Genomic DNA, 15,942 nt, shown 5'->3' with positions numbered 1-15,942 from the left:
AAAAGCAGTGAGAAACTGTAGGGAGATTGGAGTTGACTCTTTGCAGAAGGGAAAGGCAATGGGTAAGTTTCCCATTCTTGAAATGCCAGAGGACATTTTGCAGGGGCAGGGACCAGAGGGCAAACCCCATTAGTGCCATGTGGTGAGGCTAAAACTCAGGTAGAAACACACCGTCTTTCTGGCTTGAAGAACCAAAGGAAAAAATCCCAGAGAGAGCCACCGTGGAGAACCTTGGATTTGTAATTCTACACAAATCTCTGTTTAACTCATGAAATATGCATACGCAAGGCCAAATCTAAGCAAGCTGAAAGACCTGAACAGATATTTCAGCTGCTTCCCAACACAGGGAAGACAGAATTTGGAGCTTGAATTAAGTCAAGTTAACTGGTAAAACAACTACAACAAAAATCAATACTATTAAGAGAAATATAGCAGAATCCAGAGTCTCTATAAAGTATCACTGACAATGTTGGATATAATCCCTTTTCAAAGAGTACATTAAAATGTGACTAACAACTCAAAACAAAAGGCAATCAATGTACAACTCTGTGACTACACTACAAACCACTGAATTACACATCTTAATTGTATAAATAGTATACTATGTGAATTATATCTCAATCAAGCTGTTAAAAAAATAACAACAACATCAACAACAGACAATCAATAGGGTCTAACTCTGAGATGACCCACATGGAATTAGCAGACAAGGTTTTATAAGCTTTTGTAATAACTAGGACCATTATTTGAAAGAAAATATACATGTAATGAATAAACACATAAATCTTAGCAGGAAAACTGAAATGTTAATTAAGAGAACCAAATGGAAATTCTAGAGATAAATATATAATATATATCTAAATTTTAAAATGCACCAATGCAGTAAAGAATTAACCTTGCCCAGAGAGGTCCAGCCTTTGCCCCTGGCTCTGGGAGATAATCTCGAAGTCCTTAGAATGCCCAGCCTAAGAGTCTTTGTTTACCTGAGGGTGTTGACCATGCCAGAGAGTCAATGCTAACAGTATGATTTACAGTGGGGGCTTTCAGCTCAACTTCCAGAGGGGCAGGAAACTAAGGTCACTCATGCAGGTGGTCAACCATATCTCTGTGACTAAGATCCAATAAAAACTTTGGAAAAGAAAGCTCAAGGGAGTCTCTGTGCATACTGTCACATATTGCTGCTTGGAAGAGTTAGCACCATCCATGACACAACTGGAAGCTTTGTGCTTACAATTCTCCTGAACTCTAACCCATGTTCCTCTTCCCTTGGCTGATTTTAATCTGTATGCTTTCACTGTAATAAACCATAACCATGAGTATAACAATAACTTTCAGTGAATTCTGTGAGTCCTCCTAGTTACTGAACATGAGGGTGACCCTTGCTTGCTGTTGATGTCAAAAGTGAGAGTAGTCTTGGGGAATCCCAAACTCTGCATCACCAGATAGGTTTAACAGAAGACTGGAGATGACAGAAGAGTTAGTGAACTTGAAGAAAGATTAACAGAAATTTTCAAATCTGAAGAATACAGAGAAAAAAATTAAAAACATGAACAGAGCCTCAGCAACATATAGGACAAAATCAAAAGGCCCAAAGTAATGCAGAGACATAAACAGAGGAGAGAAGGAGTGAACAAAAAGAAATATTTTTAAAATAATAGGTAAAAATTCCCTAAATTCAGGCAAAGATATATATGTGCTGATTCAAAAGCTCAAAGAACCATAGGAAGGAAAAAACACAAAGAAAGCCAGGTTTAGGCATATCATAAACTGCTGAAAATCAAATTTAGAAGAAATCTTGTGAACTGTCAAGAAAAAATTAGCATACACCATACAGATGATTAATTCTACTGACTTCTTATCAGAAATAATGGGAGCCAAAAGACACTGGAAAGACTACTTTAAGCCACTGAAAGATAAAATAAAAATCTACCAACTTAGAATTCTGTATCTAGCAAAAAATATCCTTTGAGAATGTGGTGAAATAAACACATTTTAAAGTAAACAAAATGAAGAGAATTCATCACTAGCAGACCTGCTTTACAAGAAATGCTACATGAAGTTCTTTAGGCTGAAGGGAAATAATACCAGATGGAAACTCATATCTTCAAGAGTGAATGCAAGTACAAGAAATAAATAAGTGGATAAACAGAAAACATTATTTTTCCTCTTAATTATTTAAAATGATAATATAAAATAGAACAACTAACATTGTACTGTGGAGTTTAAAAAGAATATAGGTATAGTAATAAATGTGACAACTACAGCATAAAGTACAGGGAGTGGGGAGTAAGTGGACCTACAGGTCATAATGTACTTATATTTTACAGGAAGTGGTACAATGGTAGCTCAAAGTAAACCATGAAAAGTTAAGGATATATAATGCCATCCTTAGAGCAACCATTAAAAAATAATGCAAAGATAGAGCTAAAAAGCAAACAGACAAGTTAAAATAAAATCTATATGATTAAATTAACCCATAGACAGCAGGAAAGGAAGAACAGAGAACAAAATATAAATGGGACAAGCAGAAAACCAACAGTAAAATAACAGACCTAAATCCAACAAAACCAATAATTACATTAACTGTTAAATGATGAAATTCTCTAATTAAAAGGCCATAATTGTGAAAATCAATAAAGAAGCAAGACCTAGCTAGATGTTATCTGCAGTTAACAAACTAAAGACACCGAGAAATAGAAAGTAAAGACAGAAAAAAAATGGAAAACACAAAAAGTAAGCATAAGAAGGTAGGAGTGGATATATTTGTATCAGATCAAGTAGTTCAAGAAAAAAAGACATGACCAATGATAAAAAGGGACATTTCATAATGATGAAAGGGCCAATCTGTCAGAAAGACAAAAACGATCATAAATGAATATTTGCCCAAAGAGAAAGCTTCAAAGTACATGAAGCCATGTTTCACAGAATTAAATGGAAAAACAGACAAGTCCACACTAACAGTTGTAGATTTTAACAACTTCCTTCTTAGCAACTGACAAAACATATAGACAAAGAAATCAAAAAAGACAAAGATGATCTGAACAACATCATCAACTCCCTAGACCTAAACAACATCTGTAGAGACACCTATTGCAATCCTACAAAGTATGTTCTCTGACTGCAATAGAAGTAAACTAGAATTTGATAACAATAAAGTTTCTAGGAAAACCCCAAATGTTTTAAATTAAACAGCACTTCTAAACAACATGGGGGTTAAAGGGAAATCACAAACAATTTTAGAAAATATTTTAAACCCAATGAAGGTAAAAACATAATACATCAAAAATTATTAGATGCAGCTAAAGCAGTGTTTAGAGGAAATTATATATTTTTTAATGCTTGTATTAGAAATTTAAAAAGTCTAAAATCAATGACGTAAGTTTCAACCTTGAGAGGACCCAAAGAAAGTGGCAGGAAGAAAATGATAAAAATGAGACCAGAAAAATGAAATTAAAAAATAGACAAGCAATAGAAAAAACTTAACAAAAGCAAAAGTTGGTTCTTTAAAAAGATCAAGAAAATTGATAAATCTCTAGCTACAATGATCCAGAAAAGGGGGAGGGGGTTAGTACAGGTACAAAACACAAACTACCAATAACAGAAATGAAAGAGGACATATCACTATATATCTTACAAGCATTAAAAGGAAAATAAGTAAGTATTATAAACAACTTTATGCCAATAAATTCAACAATTTAGATGAAATGAACGAAGTCTTTGGAAAATAAATACAACTAATCAAAATGATAGATTTCTGACACAAAATGATAGAGAAAATATGAACTGTCCAATATGCACAGCCTTCTACACTCCAGGTTTCAAGCCCTTCAACCTATCCTATGTGCCACTGCTTGACTTGTCTTCCTTAAATATCTAGTCAATGTTCTCACTTCTACATTTCAAAACCTTCAGGAGTTCCTGTTCACTAACAATTCCTTGCCTAGTTTTCATAATAATCTTCTACCATCCTCTAGCACATTCCTGAAGGCTAATCATGCCACTATCCCTCAGATATGCCAACCTATTGCATCAAATTCTTCTTTCACAGACCCCTTGCCATCAATGCCATCCCATTTCTGACCAAATCTCAGCTATTCTTCAAGGTCCACCTGGGCATCATCTTCTCCAAGAAGCTTTCCAGACTATTCCCAGCCCTCAGGGCCTCCCTTCTGGGAATTTCATGGCAACACAACATCATTAACACTGCTGTCCTATGTATTACTCTTATTTTCCCAACTAAATTATAAACTCTTTGAGGGCAAGGATTTTTTTTCAAACTTCTCTATCACGTAAGGCAATTATGCCAGGATTCAGCACATAGTAATGATTCCATAAATACTTGAAATCTGTTGAATGAATATATCATACCAAGAACTTATTTCCATGGTTTTTATCAGGCTCTCTAGATTCTCATTCTGATCTCAATACCATCTTCAGCATCATCTCCAGGGATTTGCCAGACTTTTTCTAACAACCATATTCACGAAACATATGGTTACAATAAGCGGAGGTAGAGGGGAGGGAGAAGTAGTGCTAAAATTATATAAAGAGAAATAGGGTATTGTAGGTCACAAAAGAAAAGGGGACTGACTTTTACAGTGCATTGCCACTAATATCCACTAAGCATACACTAATACGAATAAGGTCACCGTCTCCTTGTCCTCTCCCCACCGTGAGTCCCTGTGGACATAACAAGCCATGGGCTCCAGGCACAAGGATGAGTTCTGCTTATACTTCTGAATACATGTGTTCCTTTCATTCATTATGTACCAACATCTGTTTGGGTACCAAGAAAAGATAACAATATCTTCTAAAAAGTAGCCAGTTACTAATACTTATTGCCTCTTACCATTCCATATAAATTCCCCCAAATCTATAAATATCTTAACTGTAACCAAGTACTATCAAAACATAGACTGCAAATCTATCCTATTTAAATTTTTCAAAAAATAATTTTACATTTTTTGAAAAATGTAAACAACATCACTTGTGAATACACATACGTTGAGGGGAAAAAATACATTTCCTTTGGGGTTAAAGTCACCAAGTAAAGAACTCCCTCTAAACAAAAATCCTCTCAAATTCCCTTCCATTGATGACTTCCTAGCAAGCTTCCCTTTCATTTAAACCAAACATAGCTTTGCCTCTTCATTTCATCCCCCTTCTCTCTAATTAGATAAATCTGTCGCTCTTCTCTCTAGACAGATTAAAAGGTTGGGGTGTTTTGTTTTTCCAGTATTTCAGAGTTCTAATCCTCAGAGCACTGTGATGACAGAAAAGATCCTGTGATTTAGAGCAGGCAGGCTCCAAGGAAATCTATCTGAAGGAAATATAAAACACACACGATGAGGAGATTCTTTTGAATATAAACCCAGGTTCCTGTAAAAGATAGTGGGTTACTCCAGCTATTTCCAGCCCTTGGCCCTGACCCTGGGTCCCACAAGCAATCCTGTCCTTACCCAGATTGGAGGACGCTCGCCCCTCTGCAGCCCGGTCCTTGAGATCCTCAGCGATGCCCAGCTGCTGCTCATGGTACTGTTTAGCCCTCTCCAAATCCTGCATGCACCTGGCAGCATGGCCCAGGCCAGCATAGGCCCGCATCTCAATGGCCTTCTCCATCAACTCCTGAGCCAGCTCCAGCACGTAGTTGTGGTAAGACATGGCCTTGTCAAAGTTCCTCCTGTAGTGGTAGGCACTGCCCAGATTGCTGTAGGCGCGGGCCTCTTCTCGCTTGTTGCCCAGGTCCTTGGCTATCTTCAGATGCTGCTCATGGCACTGCACAGCATTCTCAAAATCACCCATGGCAATATACACAGCTCCCATGTTGCCGAGTTCTCGGGCTTCAGAAAGCTCATCTTTGGATTGCTTGGCGAGAAGAACACACTGTTTGTGACTGGCCAGTGCATTGGGGTAGTCTCCAATGGCTGTGTACACGTGGCCCAGACTGCTCAGGGCTGATGAAGCTGCCTAGAGAGAAAGGATAAGGCAGAGAAAAGAAAAGCACATCAGAAAATGGCTTTGGTTTGTTTCAGCAGATAAAATGTTAGGGAGTTTCCCATAACTATCCAATCCTATTTCTAATGGTGTTTCTATCAGTGGTCCGCAGACCTATGCAGAACTGAAAAAGAGCACATCCAAACAGCAAGTTCCTAATAAAAGACAATGGCAATTTAATCAGTAACATTCAATACCGAATCTCATAGAAACAGGTTGTGTGCCATATAACCTTCACCTTAGTTTAAAGACTTGACATTTCTCATATTGTGATATTATATCTCTGTTAATAGCTATTAACCTCTGCAGCATAAGAAAATGTTCAAGAAAATCAAAATTAATTATTACATGTAATATAGCATAGGAAATTTATAGGAGAAATCCACGCTAGGCTCTTTGCACCCTGGGCATTTCTCAATTTTTGTCTTCTCCCAAAGCAAATGGATACATTAATGGCAAGGGAGATCTTTAGATTGATGATTGATAATTTTGTGACCCAGGACCCACTGGAGGGTCCTGTTCTCTTATCTTTGTTACCTCAATGTGACTTCATCAGTGCTGGTTACTGTGGAGGGCTTAGATTAGATGAGCCCCAGAGGAAAATAACAGGGGAGTTACAACTACATCTCTGAATGGGGTAGTCCCCACGGGGCCTCACCACCCCTTTTTAGGCTCACGTTGCTCTTCGAGCTTTGCTTTTCTTGCCTAGAGACTCTCTCTTCTGACCCCAGCCTCTGTGCAGAAAGATGCTATTTTCCTAGTCCCCTCACACTGCTTGCCACTCAAGTAGTTCTTTTGTCTGAAGAAAAGAACATGAGCCCTTTTTGTCTTAAAGGTTTTAATGAAAATGACTCTATATTGGCATAGTGAACCAAAGGGCAACAAAAATAACAAAGGAGATGTTACACGGGTTCTAGAATCTTACCAAGTGCAGATAGTCTTAGATTCTCGTCTTTAGTTTCTAACTCCTTTGCAGAGACATAAAAGAGAAGTTACACCGAGCTCTCCTGCACTTCTTTTCATTCAACAACTTGCCTATCCTTCCCTTCCTTCACACCGTGCCTACAGCTAGAGCCACATAGCCCCCTTTCTTCATGATGCTCCCTCTTCGTACCATGAATATGTGATCCTGGCAGAACAAAGGGTAAACTCTGTCACAAGTAGGCAAGTGATCTTCACCAGGGCCTCCAGGCTAGGGAATAACAATGAGGGAAGGCCGTCCCACCTGGAGTAAGGGTATTTCTTTATCAGATGTGTTCTATGTGCACTTTAGAACACTTTTATTAATATTTCATAGTTGTGAGTGATTTGCTACCCTATTTCTTTGCCTGCAAAATAGCAGTTTTGGTCAAAATGACCGAGACTGACCATCTTTACAATGCTTGCAAACTGTGTATCTGCAAAAGGTTCCATATAGTTTTAAGTTGCTTTTATCATTTCACAGATGTTCCAACAAAAAGCTTGAGGAAAATAGAGAGGAAATAAACACTTAGAAATGTACTTTTGGGTTTTTTTTTTTTTCTGAGTGGTGGAGAGCAGAAACAATTCCATGAAAATCACAATCCTGTAGCAATGTGATTCTGGCAGACGCAGCAATGATGTCACCCAACAGCATGCCACTTGGACATGTACTGGCCTCGGGTTCCTACTTCGGGAACCTCTTCAGGATCAGAGGTTAAGACTTCTTGTTGGCACAGTGCACACAGGCCTTTCTACTGCTCACAACTCCCCTCCCCACACCCGACAATCCCCTTTCCTCCTTTGCTGCAGGACGGGGGACTCAGTCTCTTTCCTTTCCTTCTGTAATTGGCCCTCCCCTCCTTACTCTCTGAGGTCCTTCTGTGCCCAAGCCAGGCTAGAGAGCAGGACACAGTCCACAAACCCTCCCACCTGCAAATCTTTGTTGCCCTCACAGTAGAACACATGGCTCTTTCACTATGGAGCTAGTGTGACTTAGAATCAGACACCCTTGGTTCAAAACTGCACTGCTGTTTACTAGCCCTGGGACCTTCAGAAACTTAACTTCTCCGAGCCTTGGTTTTCCAGACAGACGTTTCTAGGTCCCAGGAACTGAGTGTTTTAGCCATGAGCCTCTGTCAAATGTGTAAAGCATAAATAATTCACTAGATAATTCCAAATAGTAGATCTGGTTGGAGGCAATGAGCCCTTGAACACTGCAGGGAATAGATTAATAAGGCCTGGGGCAGGAACAGCACCCCAGGCATCACTGTTCTTAGAAACTTGTGGTATGTGGCAACTCCAAATTTCAGCCCAGGGATCTTCTGCTTCTGGTTCTTCGTTTTTGTAAATGCCAGGGAGACATAGGAGCTCATTTGCTGAAGCTCTCGCAAACATAAGGAAAGGGAGTATTGGGGCATTTCCCCTCTAGGGCTGTGAGGAAAGAGGGAAGGACTACTGCATTAGCTCTTCCCTGGCACCTTCCAGTTACAGGCAGCGCTATCAGGCTGGGACTCTTCACGCAGGTGTCCTGGAAACCAGCAACTCTAGAAAGGTCAATATAGTTTATGAAGCACACATCATAGCCTCTGTAATTAGAAAGGCAGCTTGATGTAGTATAAGAATGGAATAGAATTTAGAGTCACAGGCCCTGGCTGTGTAACCCTGATAAGTCATTTCACTTCTTCACCTGTATTTTCTTTATATGTAAACCATTCTGATAATGACAGCGTATGTACTTTCCAAGGTTAGGATGGGATCATATGAAGCAGTGCAAGTGAATGTCCTGAGTAAACTGTAAAGTTCTCTGTAAATGCATCACTAAGGTGTGGATGGATGTTTTATGACTGCAGGCCGGCTGGGCTGAGCTCTGTTACCAAGCAGAAGCTAGTAAAGGCATCAAAAACATCAGTCATTACAACCAAACATCTATATTCCTATCAGTTACCACAGGAAATGAAGTCCAGTGTTTTACAGCTGCTGGGCAAATAACATGTGATGATATTTATCAGCTAAGTGAATTACAAATTAATCACTTGTCTTTGTTCCTGTTCCTGTGGAATAAGCTTAGATCTGAAACATAGTTTCAGGCTGTTAAGGAGAATCTGAAGACCCACTATCTACAGGGAAACACAGGCCCCACCTCAAGCAGATGCTGCACTTGCCACTAAGGTTCACACTGCCTTTGTATATTAATCTCTTTGAGATTTTTGTGCTAGAATAGCAGCAGCTGCTTCCCACAGTGGAAACATTTTGGAACATCTGTATTTGAATACCAAAATGCACACAAACAGTTATGCTAACAAACTCTCTGGTTGGAATAAGACAATACTTTTCTCTTTTTACAAGATATAAATTACTCACGTTCTTGCCAAAGCATGATTTCCAGCTGCAGACTTAGCACACAGGAGTCATTAACCCTTGCTCTGTGACCCAAATATTTGCAGAAGAACTGCACCTGATGAGTCAGTTTCGTGGGACATGGAGCTAGAGAAGGAAATTTGCTCATATTTTTTCAAACCACCTTTAAGGACTTTCAGTTTGAGACATGAAATAGAGGAAGTTTAAACTACCCAAAAAACCACATTGATGATACTACCATTAAACATTATTTTGCAGAATTAAACGTGTTCCTCACAACTAGCATGTTTTCCCTTTATTTTATGTATTTTATAAGGGTTATATTTTGTGGCATGATTAAATGCACATATAGAGAATATCTGATATAACTGCTGATTGACTAATTGCATGTAGTTTTAAGAAAAGGGGAAATGCAGCCACAGCTAGTACCAGAAATACAGTTTTTCATCTTCACTGTCCAAATCCACATGCACTTTGTATTCCTTGCCAGTTCAGTGCCCACGAACCCAAGGTACTGGGTTAACTACCTGCAACCCAAGAGACAGAGGGGTGTAGAAGAATAGAGGCAGACTCTGGAATCAGGCATGCATGGGTTCAAAGGACAAACTGTGTGATACTACACAAGTTATGCAACATCTCTGAGCCTCAGTTTCCTCATCTGTAAATGGGAATATTAATATCTCACAGTGCTCTGATGAGTACTAAATAAGATAGAACTTGTAAAGAGCCCATTTCAAGGCTCACAGAAGATGCTCAAAAATTTTAGATTTTCATTTCCCTTCCTACCCTAACTTAGCGTTATTCATTTCAAAGATGTGGTAGAAGATGACCAGAAAATAGAACATGATGTTATATGTCACCACAACTAAAAAAACAACACAAGAAGCATGCCCCACTGATGGCAGGAAGGGTCATTATTTTCATATGCTAAAGCATATTACTCATATTACTCATATTACTCACTCTTCGGCAAGTGTAGACATAAGAAAATTCACCCTTTACTCCGGGGCATTTTGGAATCATTGGTATATCCAACACATAATGTTGGTAAAAACACTTTAAGTGGTCAAAGCTTACATGGATATTAGAGTGTTTTGAGGTCTGTTGGTTGGTTCATTTGTTCATTCATTCATGTACTCAAGAAAATTCTCTAGACAGAAACAGAGTCAACTAACTTTTGACAAAGGAACAAAGGTAATTCAACAGAGAAAGGACAGCCTTTTCAAAAAATGGTGCTGGAACAACTGGGCATCCACATGCAAAGAAAGTGAATCTAGACACAGACTTTACACTTTTCATACAAATTGACTCAAAATGGACCACAGATCTAAATGTAAAATGCAAAACTATAAAACTACTAGAAGATAAGAGAAATTCTACGGGACCTAGGGTTTGGAAATGAATTTTTAGATAAAACACCAAAGGCAGGACCCATGAAAGAAAAAATTGCTAAGTTGGACTTCATTAAAATTAAAAACTGTGCCCTGGAAGAGATACCATGAAGAGAATGAAAAGACAAGCTACAGACTGGGAGAAGATATTTGCAAAATACCTATCTGACAAAGGACTTGTATCCAAAATATACAAAAACAAAAAACAAAAAAACTTAAAACTCAACAAGAAAACAACCCAATTTTAAAATGGACAAAAGACCTGAACAGATACCTCACCAAAGAAGATACAGTTTTCCCTCAGTATCTCCGAGGGACTGGTTCCAGGAACCCCCATGGATACCAAAATCTGCAAATGCTCAAGTCCCTTATGTAAAATGGCATGGTATTTGCATATAACCTATGCACATCATCCCATATTCTTTAAATCATCTCTAGATGACTTATAATGCCTAATGCAATGTAAATACAATGTAAATAGTTGCTGGTACATTGCAAATTCAAATTTTGCTTTTTGGAACTTTCTGGAATTTTTTTCAAATACTTTTGATATGTGGTTTGTTGAATCTGTGGATGCAGAACCCATAAATATGGAGGGCCGACTGTATATAGGTGGCAAAGAAGCATATGAAAAGATGCTCCACATCATATGTCATCAGGGAATTGCAAGTTAAAACAACGAGATACCACTACACATCTATCAGAATGGTGAAAATCCAAGACAACTGACAATATCAAATCCTGGTGAAGATGTGGAGCAACAGGAACTCTCATTCATTGCTAATGGGAATGCAAAATGGGACAGCCACTTTGGAAGATGGATGGGTAGTTTCCTACAAACATACTCATAGCATATGATCCAGCAATCATGCTCCTGCGTATTTACCTTAATGAAATGAACACTTACATCCACACAAAAACCTGCAAGTGAATGTTTGTAACACCTTTATTCATAATTGTTAAAAACTGGAAGCAACCAAGATGTCTTTCAATAGGTGAATGGATAAATAAAATGTGATACATCCTTACAATAGAATATTATTCAGCACTAAAAGGAAATGATCTACCAAGGCACAAAGAGATATGAAGGAAACCTTAAATGTATATTCTTTAATGAAAGAATCCAGTCTTACAAGACTACACACTGTTATGATCTCAACTACATGACACTCTGGAAAAGGCAAAACTATAGAGAAAGCAAAAAGATCAGTGGTTTCAGCAGGAGAAAAGGATGGATCACAGGGGATTTTTAGGGCAGTGAAACTATTCTGCATGACACATAATCATGGATACAGGGCATCATACATTTGTCAAAACCCATAGGCTGTACAACACGAATAGTGAACCCTAGTGTAAACTATGAACTTTAGTTAACAATATTATATCAATAGTGGTTTGTCAATTGTAACAAATGTACCACACTGATACAAGATGTTACTAAGAGGGGAAACTGAATGGGGAAGAGAAAGGGAGTGTGGGAACTCTCTGTACTAGCTGCTCAATGTTCTGTAAATCTAAAACTGCCTAAAAATGAAGTCTATTAGTTAAAAATTAATAAATAAATTGGAGTTTTCCTCGTTGGGGGAGTGGGTAATTCTAGGAAAGGGAAACAGCACAAGCAAAGGCATGAAGTATGACAGAGTATGTAATGATTAGAGACCAAAAAGCTGGTTAGACCTGGGAGTGGGGATAGTGGCTGGAGGGGAGTCTGGAAAGGCAGGTTTGGATGAATTCCGTCTGTCCATCAATTTGTAAAATCTAACGCATTTTCCATGTATGTTGTTTCATTTAATCATTAAATAACAATCCTTTTAATTTTGTGTTATTATTAAATCCATTTGTGAGATAACGCTAGACTCAAAGAGATAAAATGACATGCCTAAGAATACACAATTGATAGCACTGATGGCAAAGCCAGGGTTCAGGTCCACAGACATCAGCCTCTAGCTCTTGTGCTCATTTAACTACATACAGTTTATCCTCTATTGAAGAATTTACAATCCACCCAGGGAGCAATAAGAGCCACAGGTTTAAGGAGGGGGCTGACAAGATCAGATTTATACTTTCATGTATTTCCATGAAGTAGCTGAAAAGGAGGGAGATTGGTAGTAACGACAACAACAAAATGCTTAACTAAAATAACAAGTAATTAGAATACAGTAAGATCAATGTTAAGCACTAATGATATTAGGGTAGGCTTTAGGGATATTCACAAATATGCTGGCATCTCTGTTTCGAAGCAGGTAAGACTGCATATCACTGACTGCATGAAGTCAGGTGTGAGTGGCTACGTGACCTTCTTTGGCCAATAAATGTGATCACATCCATGTAAAGCTTTAAGAACCAGCGTGTACTTCACCACATTTTCTCTTCTCTTTGCTACACATGCTCCATCAAAACTGAAATTTAAGTGACAATCATAGCAATGTGGGCCCTGGCTGACCTGTAATGAATACACAGCGGGCACAAGAAATAAGCCACTAAGATTTGGGAATTTACTATATTGCAGCATAACCTGGCCTAGCCTGACCAGTACAATACTGAGCATAAACTAATAATTTTCATGCTCCAGTCACTATAGTTATAGTTAACACTATCTAGTGGTTCAATTATTTGAATTACCATAGGTTTCCGGGTGATGAAATTTTAGTCATTTTTATAGAAAAACTAAATTTCAGGAGAATTAGGTACTAAAAACAGAAACTTAGCTAATCTTTAAAAATCTGTATTAACCCAGATACAAGGGTCTACCTGGTAGTAATTTACCCACATTGCAGATCTATTTAGTGGGAATCAATAGCCACCCAAATACAAACCTGTAGAAACAGAAGACTGAATCATGTCTGTGGGGTCTATACACTTCCTACAGTCTTAAATAACATTCATTCCCTATTTAATGAGTGTACTATAGCCTGAAAAATCTACCCTTAGTCAGCAACTGAGTTGATAAAGTAATTCTGTATAAAAAGTTAAATGATAGTCATGAATGTCTACAGTTGCTCACTCAATAGCCACACAAAAACCACTGTACAAAAATAATCCAAAAAACGTATAATCTATATTGTTGAGGACATTGTCCATGATACCACCTGATGTCATCTTTATAAGGACCAGTGGAAAAATTTCTTTCAGATTTCAATGCAGCTGCTATGGTTTTATCTTAAGAAAAATGTGAATCATATAAGCGGTTATGTTTACCTTCTTGTTTGAGTCACCAGGAAGCTTATGATTTAATACAGAGCCTCCTTTTAACAGCCAGATAGAATCCCATAATATGTACAAACTCTACCCTGGCTTCAGCATATGATATGATCCTAATCCTCTCATTACTCTGATTTCTTCCCTTTTATGTTTTGTTTCCTGCTCCCACAAATCCTTCTTGGATTACAATAGAGAAAAAACAAACCAGCAAAACAAAAACAAAAAACAGTTAAATGTTAAGGCTCTTGGTAGGGAGAAAGCTCCTGAAATGGGATCTCTAAGAATTATGAACTCACAGCCACAGCCTGAAGAAGAGATTTAAATACCACATAAACAGGGAAATTTTTAATTACGTGGTCTTTAGTAGTCTTCAATCATTTCATGCTGTGCATGCTCAATAACTGGTGTTGGGTTTATGATAATCAGTCTAACCAGTTTGTCCCAATTCCTAAACTTAGCGCTGGAGGAATATTCTGCAGTTGTTACTAAAAAGTAAGACAGTGATTTGTGTACATCTGAATTCTTTCCACCATATTACTATACCATAGTTGGAATAGTTGGTTTGAATCTATTACTATGAGCTTAGAGAGCAGTTAGTGACAGTTATAGATTCTCCATAGGTAACCTGTCAGCTTTTCCTAATACTGTGGGGCCAGAGGAGCTTTCACAATAATTATTTTTATCAAAACTATATTAGGGTTGAAAGAATAATACAATGTCAGAAAGATCTATTACCTAGACCTAAGAGTTGCTATCACAGGTGATAAATTACTTATAATGCCCAGCATTAATACAGCAATGTTTTCAAACCAAGTATTTGTAAATGTCCTTTGCAGATGCAAATTAACAGATTAATAAGGAAACAAGCTTTCTTGTTTGAGAAGCTGGGATGACAGATTAGCTATTAAGAGCAATTTATAGGTCATAAGATATGAAAGTTGGCAAGAAACACTACCTCTGCTGGCTCTATAAATAGTAAAACTGCATTTGGTTTCCCAAAGGTATCCTGTTAGACATTTTAATTATACCATAAAAACTGCCAGAATTTATAATGAATTCATTTTTTTTTAAACTTGATGCCCATGTAAACTTGATTCAATACAACAGGCATCTGTGCTATGTGCTGTAACTGCCAAGTTGCAGCCAATGCAAGAGCGTGTGCTACTTCCTCATGAAGGACTGCAAATGATGAGGTTGATGCTGAACGACAGAGGAAAGAAATGTTCCTCCCTAACATCTCTTCCAGGTTACTTAAGGAGTCTCCTCCTTCCTTTACATCTTAACACCTTCCACTGCAGCCATATGCTATCCCTCTAGAGAGATTTCTATAAAGAATTCCATTCTACATAGCTCTTTGGCCACAAGATGATGACCAAGTAATAATCTTAGAGTCTTGGTAGTCCTATTAGAGAGTTGAGTTTGACTGGGGATAAATTCTCTCACTCACTTGAAATAATCAATTAAGATGATTTTTGGAAAGTTTTTTCCCACTCTCAGTTTCACCTACATCTTCAGTTTTACTTGGGGGAGTGATAGGCAGTTAACTTAGTTTCAAATTAGTTTTTTACGACATAACTCACTCAAGTTTCTTACGCAATAATTTGACCTGGGTTAAGAGACATTCTACCATAGTGCTGTTTTAGTCCAGTCAAAACTATTCCATTCCACACTTGCCAGCCAACCTGAATTTTAGTAGACTATAAAACATTGTTTTGTAGGGAGTTGGAATGCAGTCAATCACCCTTTGAAGACCGAATCATAAAATCTGGTGGCTGAGCAGGATATAATGGAGAAATGTGGAGAGAAAGAAAGATGGAAAACATATATGTGTTCAAGTGCAAATACAAGAGGCAGAAGAGACATTTCTTGGAAGGAAGAAAACCCAAGAAAAGGACAGCTTATTTGCTAGGATAAGCAGATAACAATTTAAACAAGAAATCTTTTTTTTTTTAATTTTTTTTAACATCTTTATTGGAGTATAACTGTTTTACAATAGTGTGTTAGTTTCTCCTTTACAACAAAGTGAATCAGTTATACA

At 37.9% G+C, this 15,942-nt stretch overlaps 1 protein-coding gene across 3 annotated transcripts in view; it reads right to left on the bottom strand.

The window, feature by feature from the left end:
• The window catches only part of TTC28 (tetratricopeptide repeat domain 28), a 587,392-nt gene that overhangs the window by 154,144 nt on the left and 417,306 nt on the right, over positions 1-15,942 (bottom strand). For all 3 annotated transcript variants that reach the window (XM_024120941.3, XM_028480238.2, XM_028480239.2), the window contains one exon: positions 5,460-5,967. In XM_024120941.3, coding sequence (XP_023976709.1) covers positions 5,460-5,967 — 508 coding nt within the window. The remainder of the gene's footprint in view (positions 1-5,459; positions 5,968-15,942) is intronic.

Source organism: Physeter macrocephalus, chromosome 19 (genome assembly GCF_002837175.3).
Source record: "Physeter macrocephalus isolate SW-GA chromosome 19, ASM283717v5, whole genome shotgun sequence".
In the NCBI taxonomy this organism is placed as follows: Eukaryota; Metazoa; Chordata; class Mammalia; order Artiodactyla; family Physeteridae; genus Physeter; species Physeter macrocephalus.
Note: the sequence above shows the minus strand (reverse complement) of the source record. Positions and strands in the feature narration are given on the sequence as shown.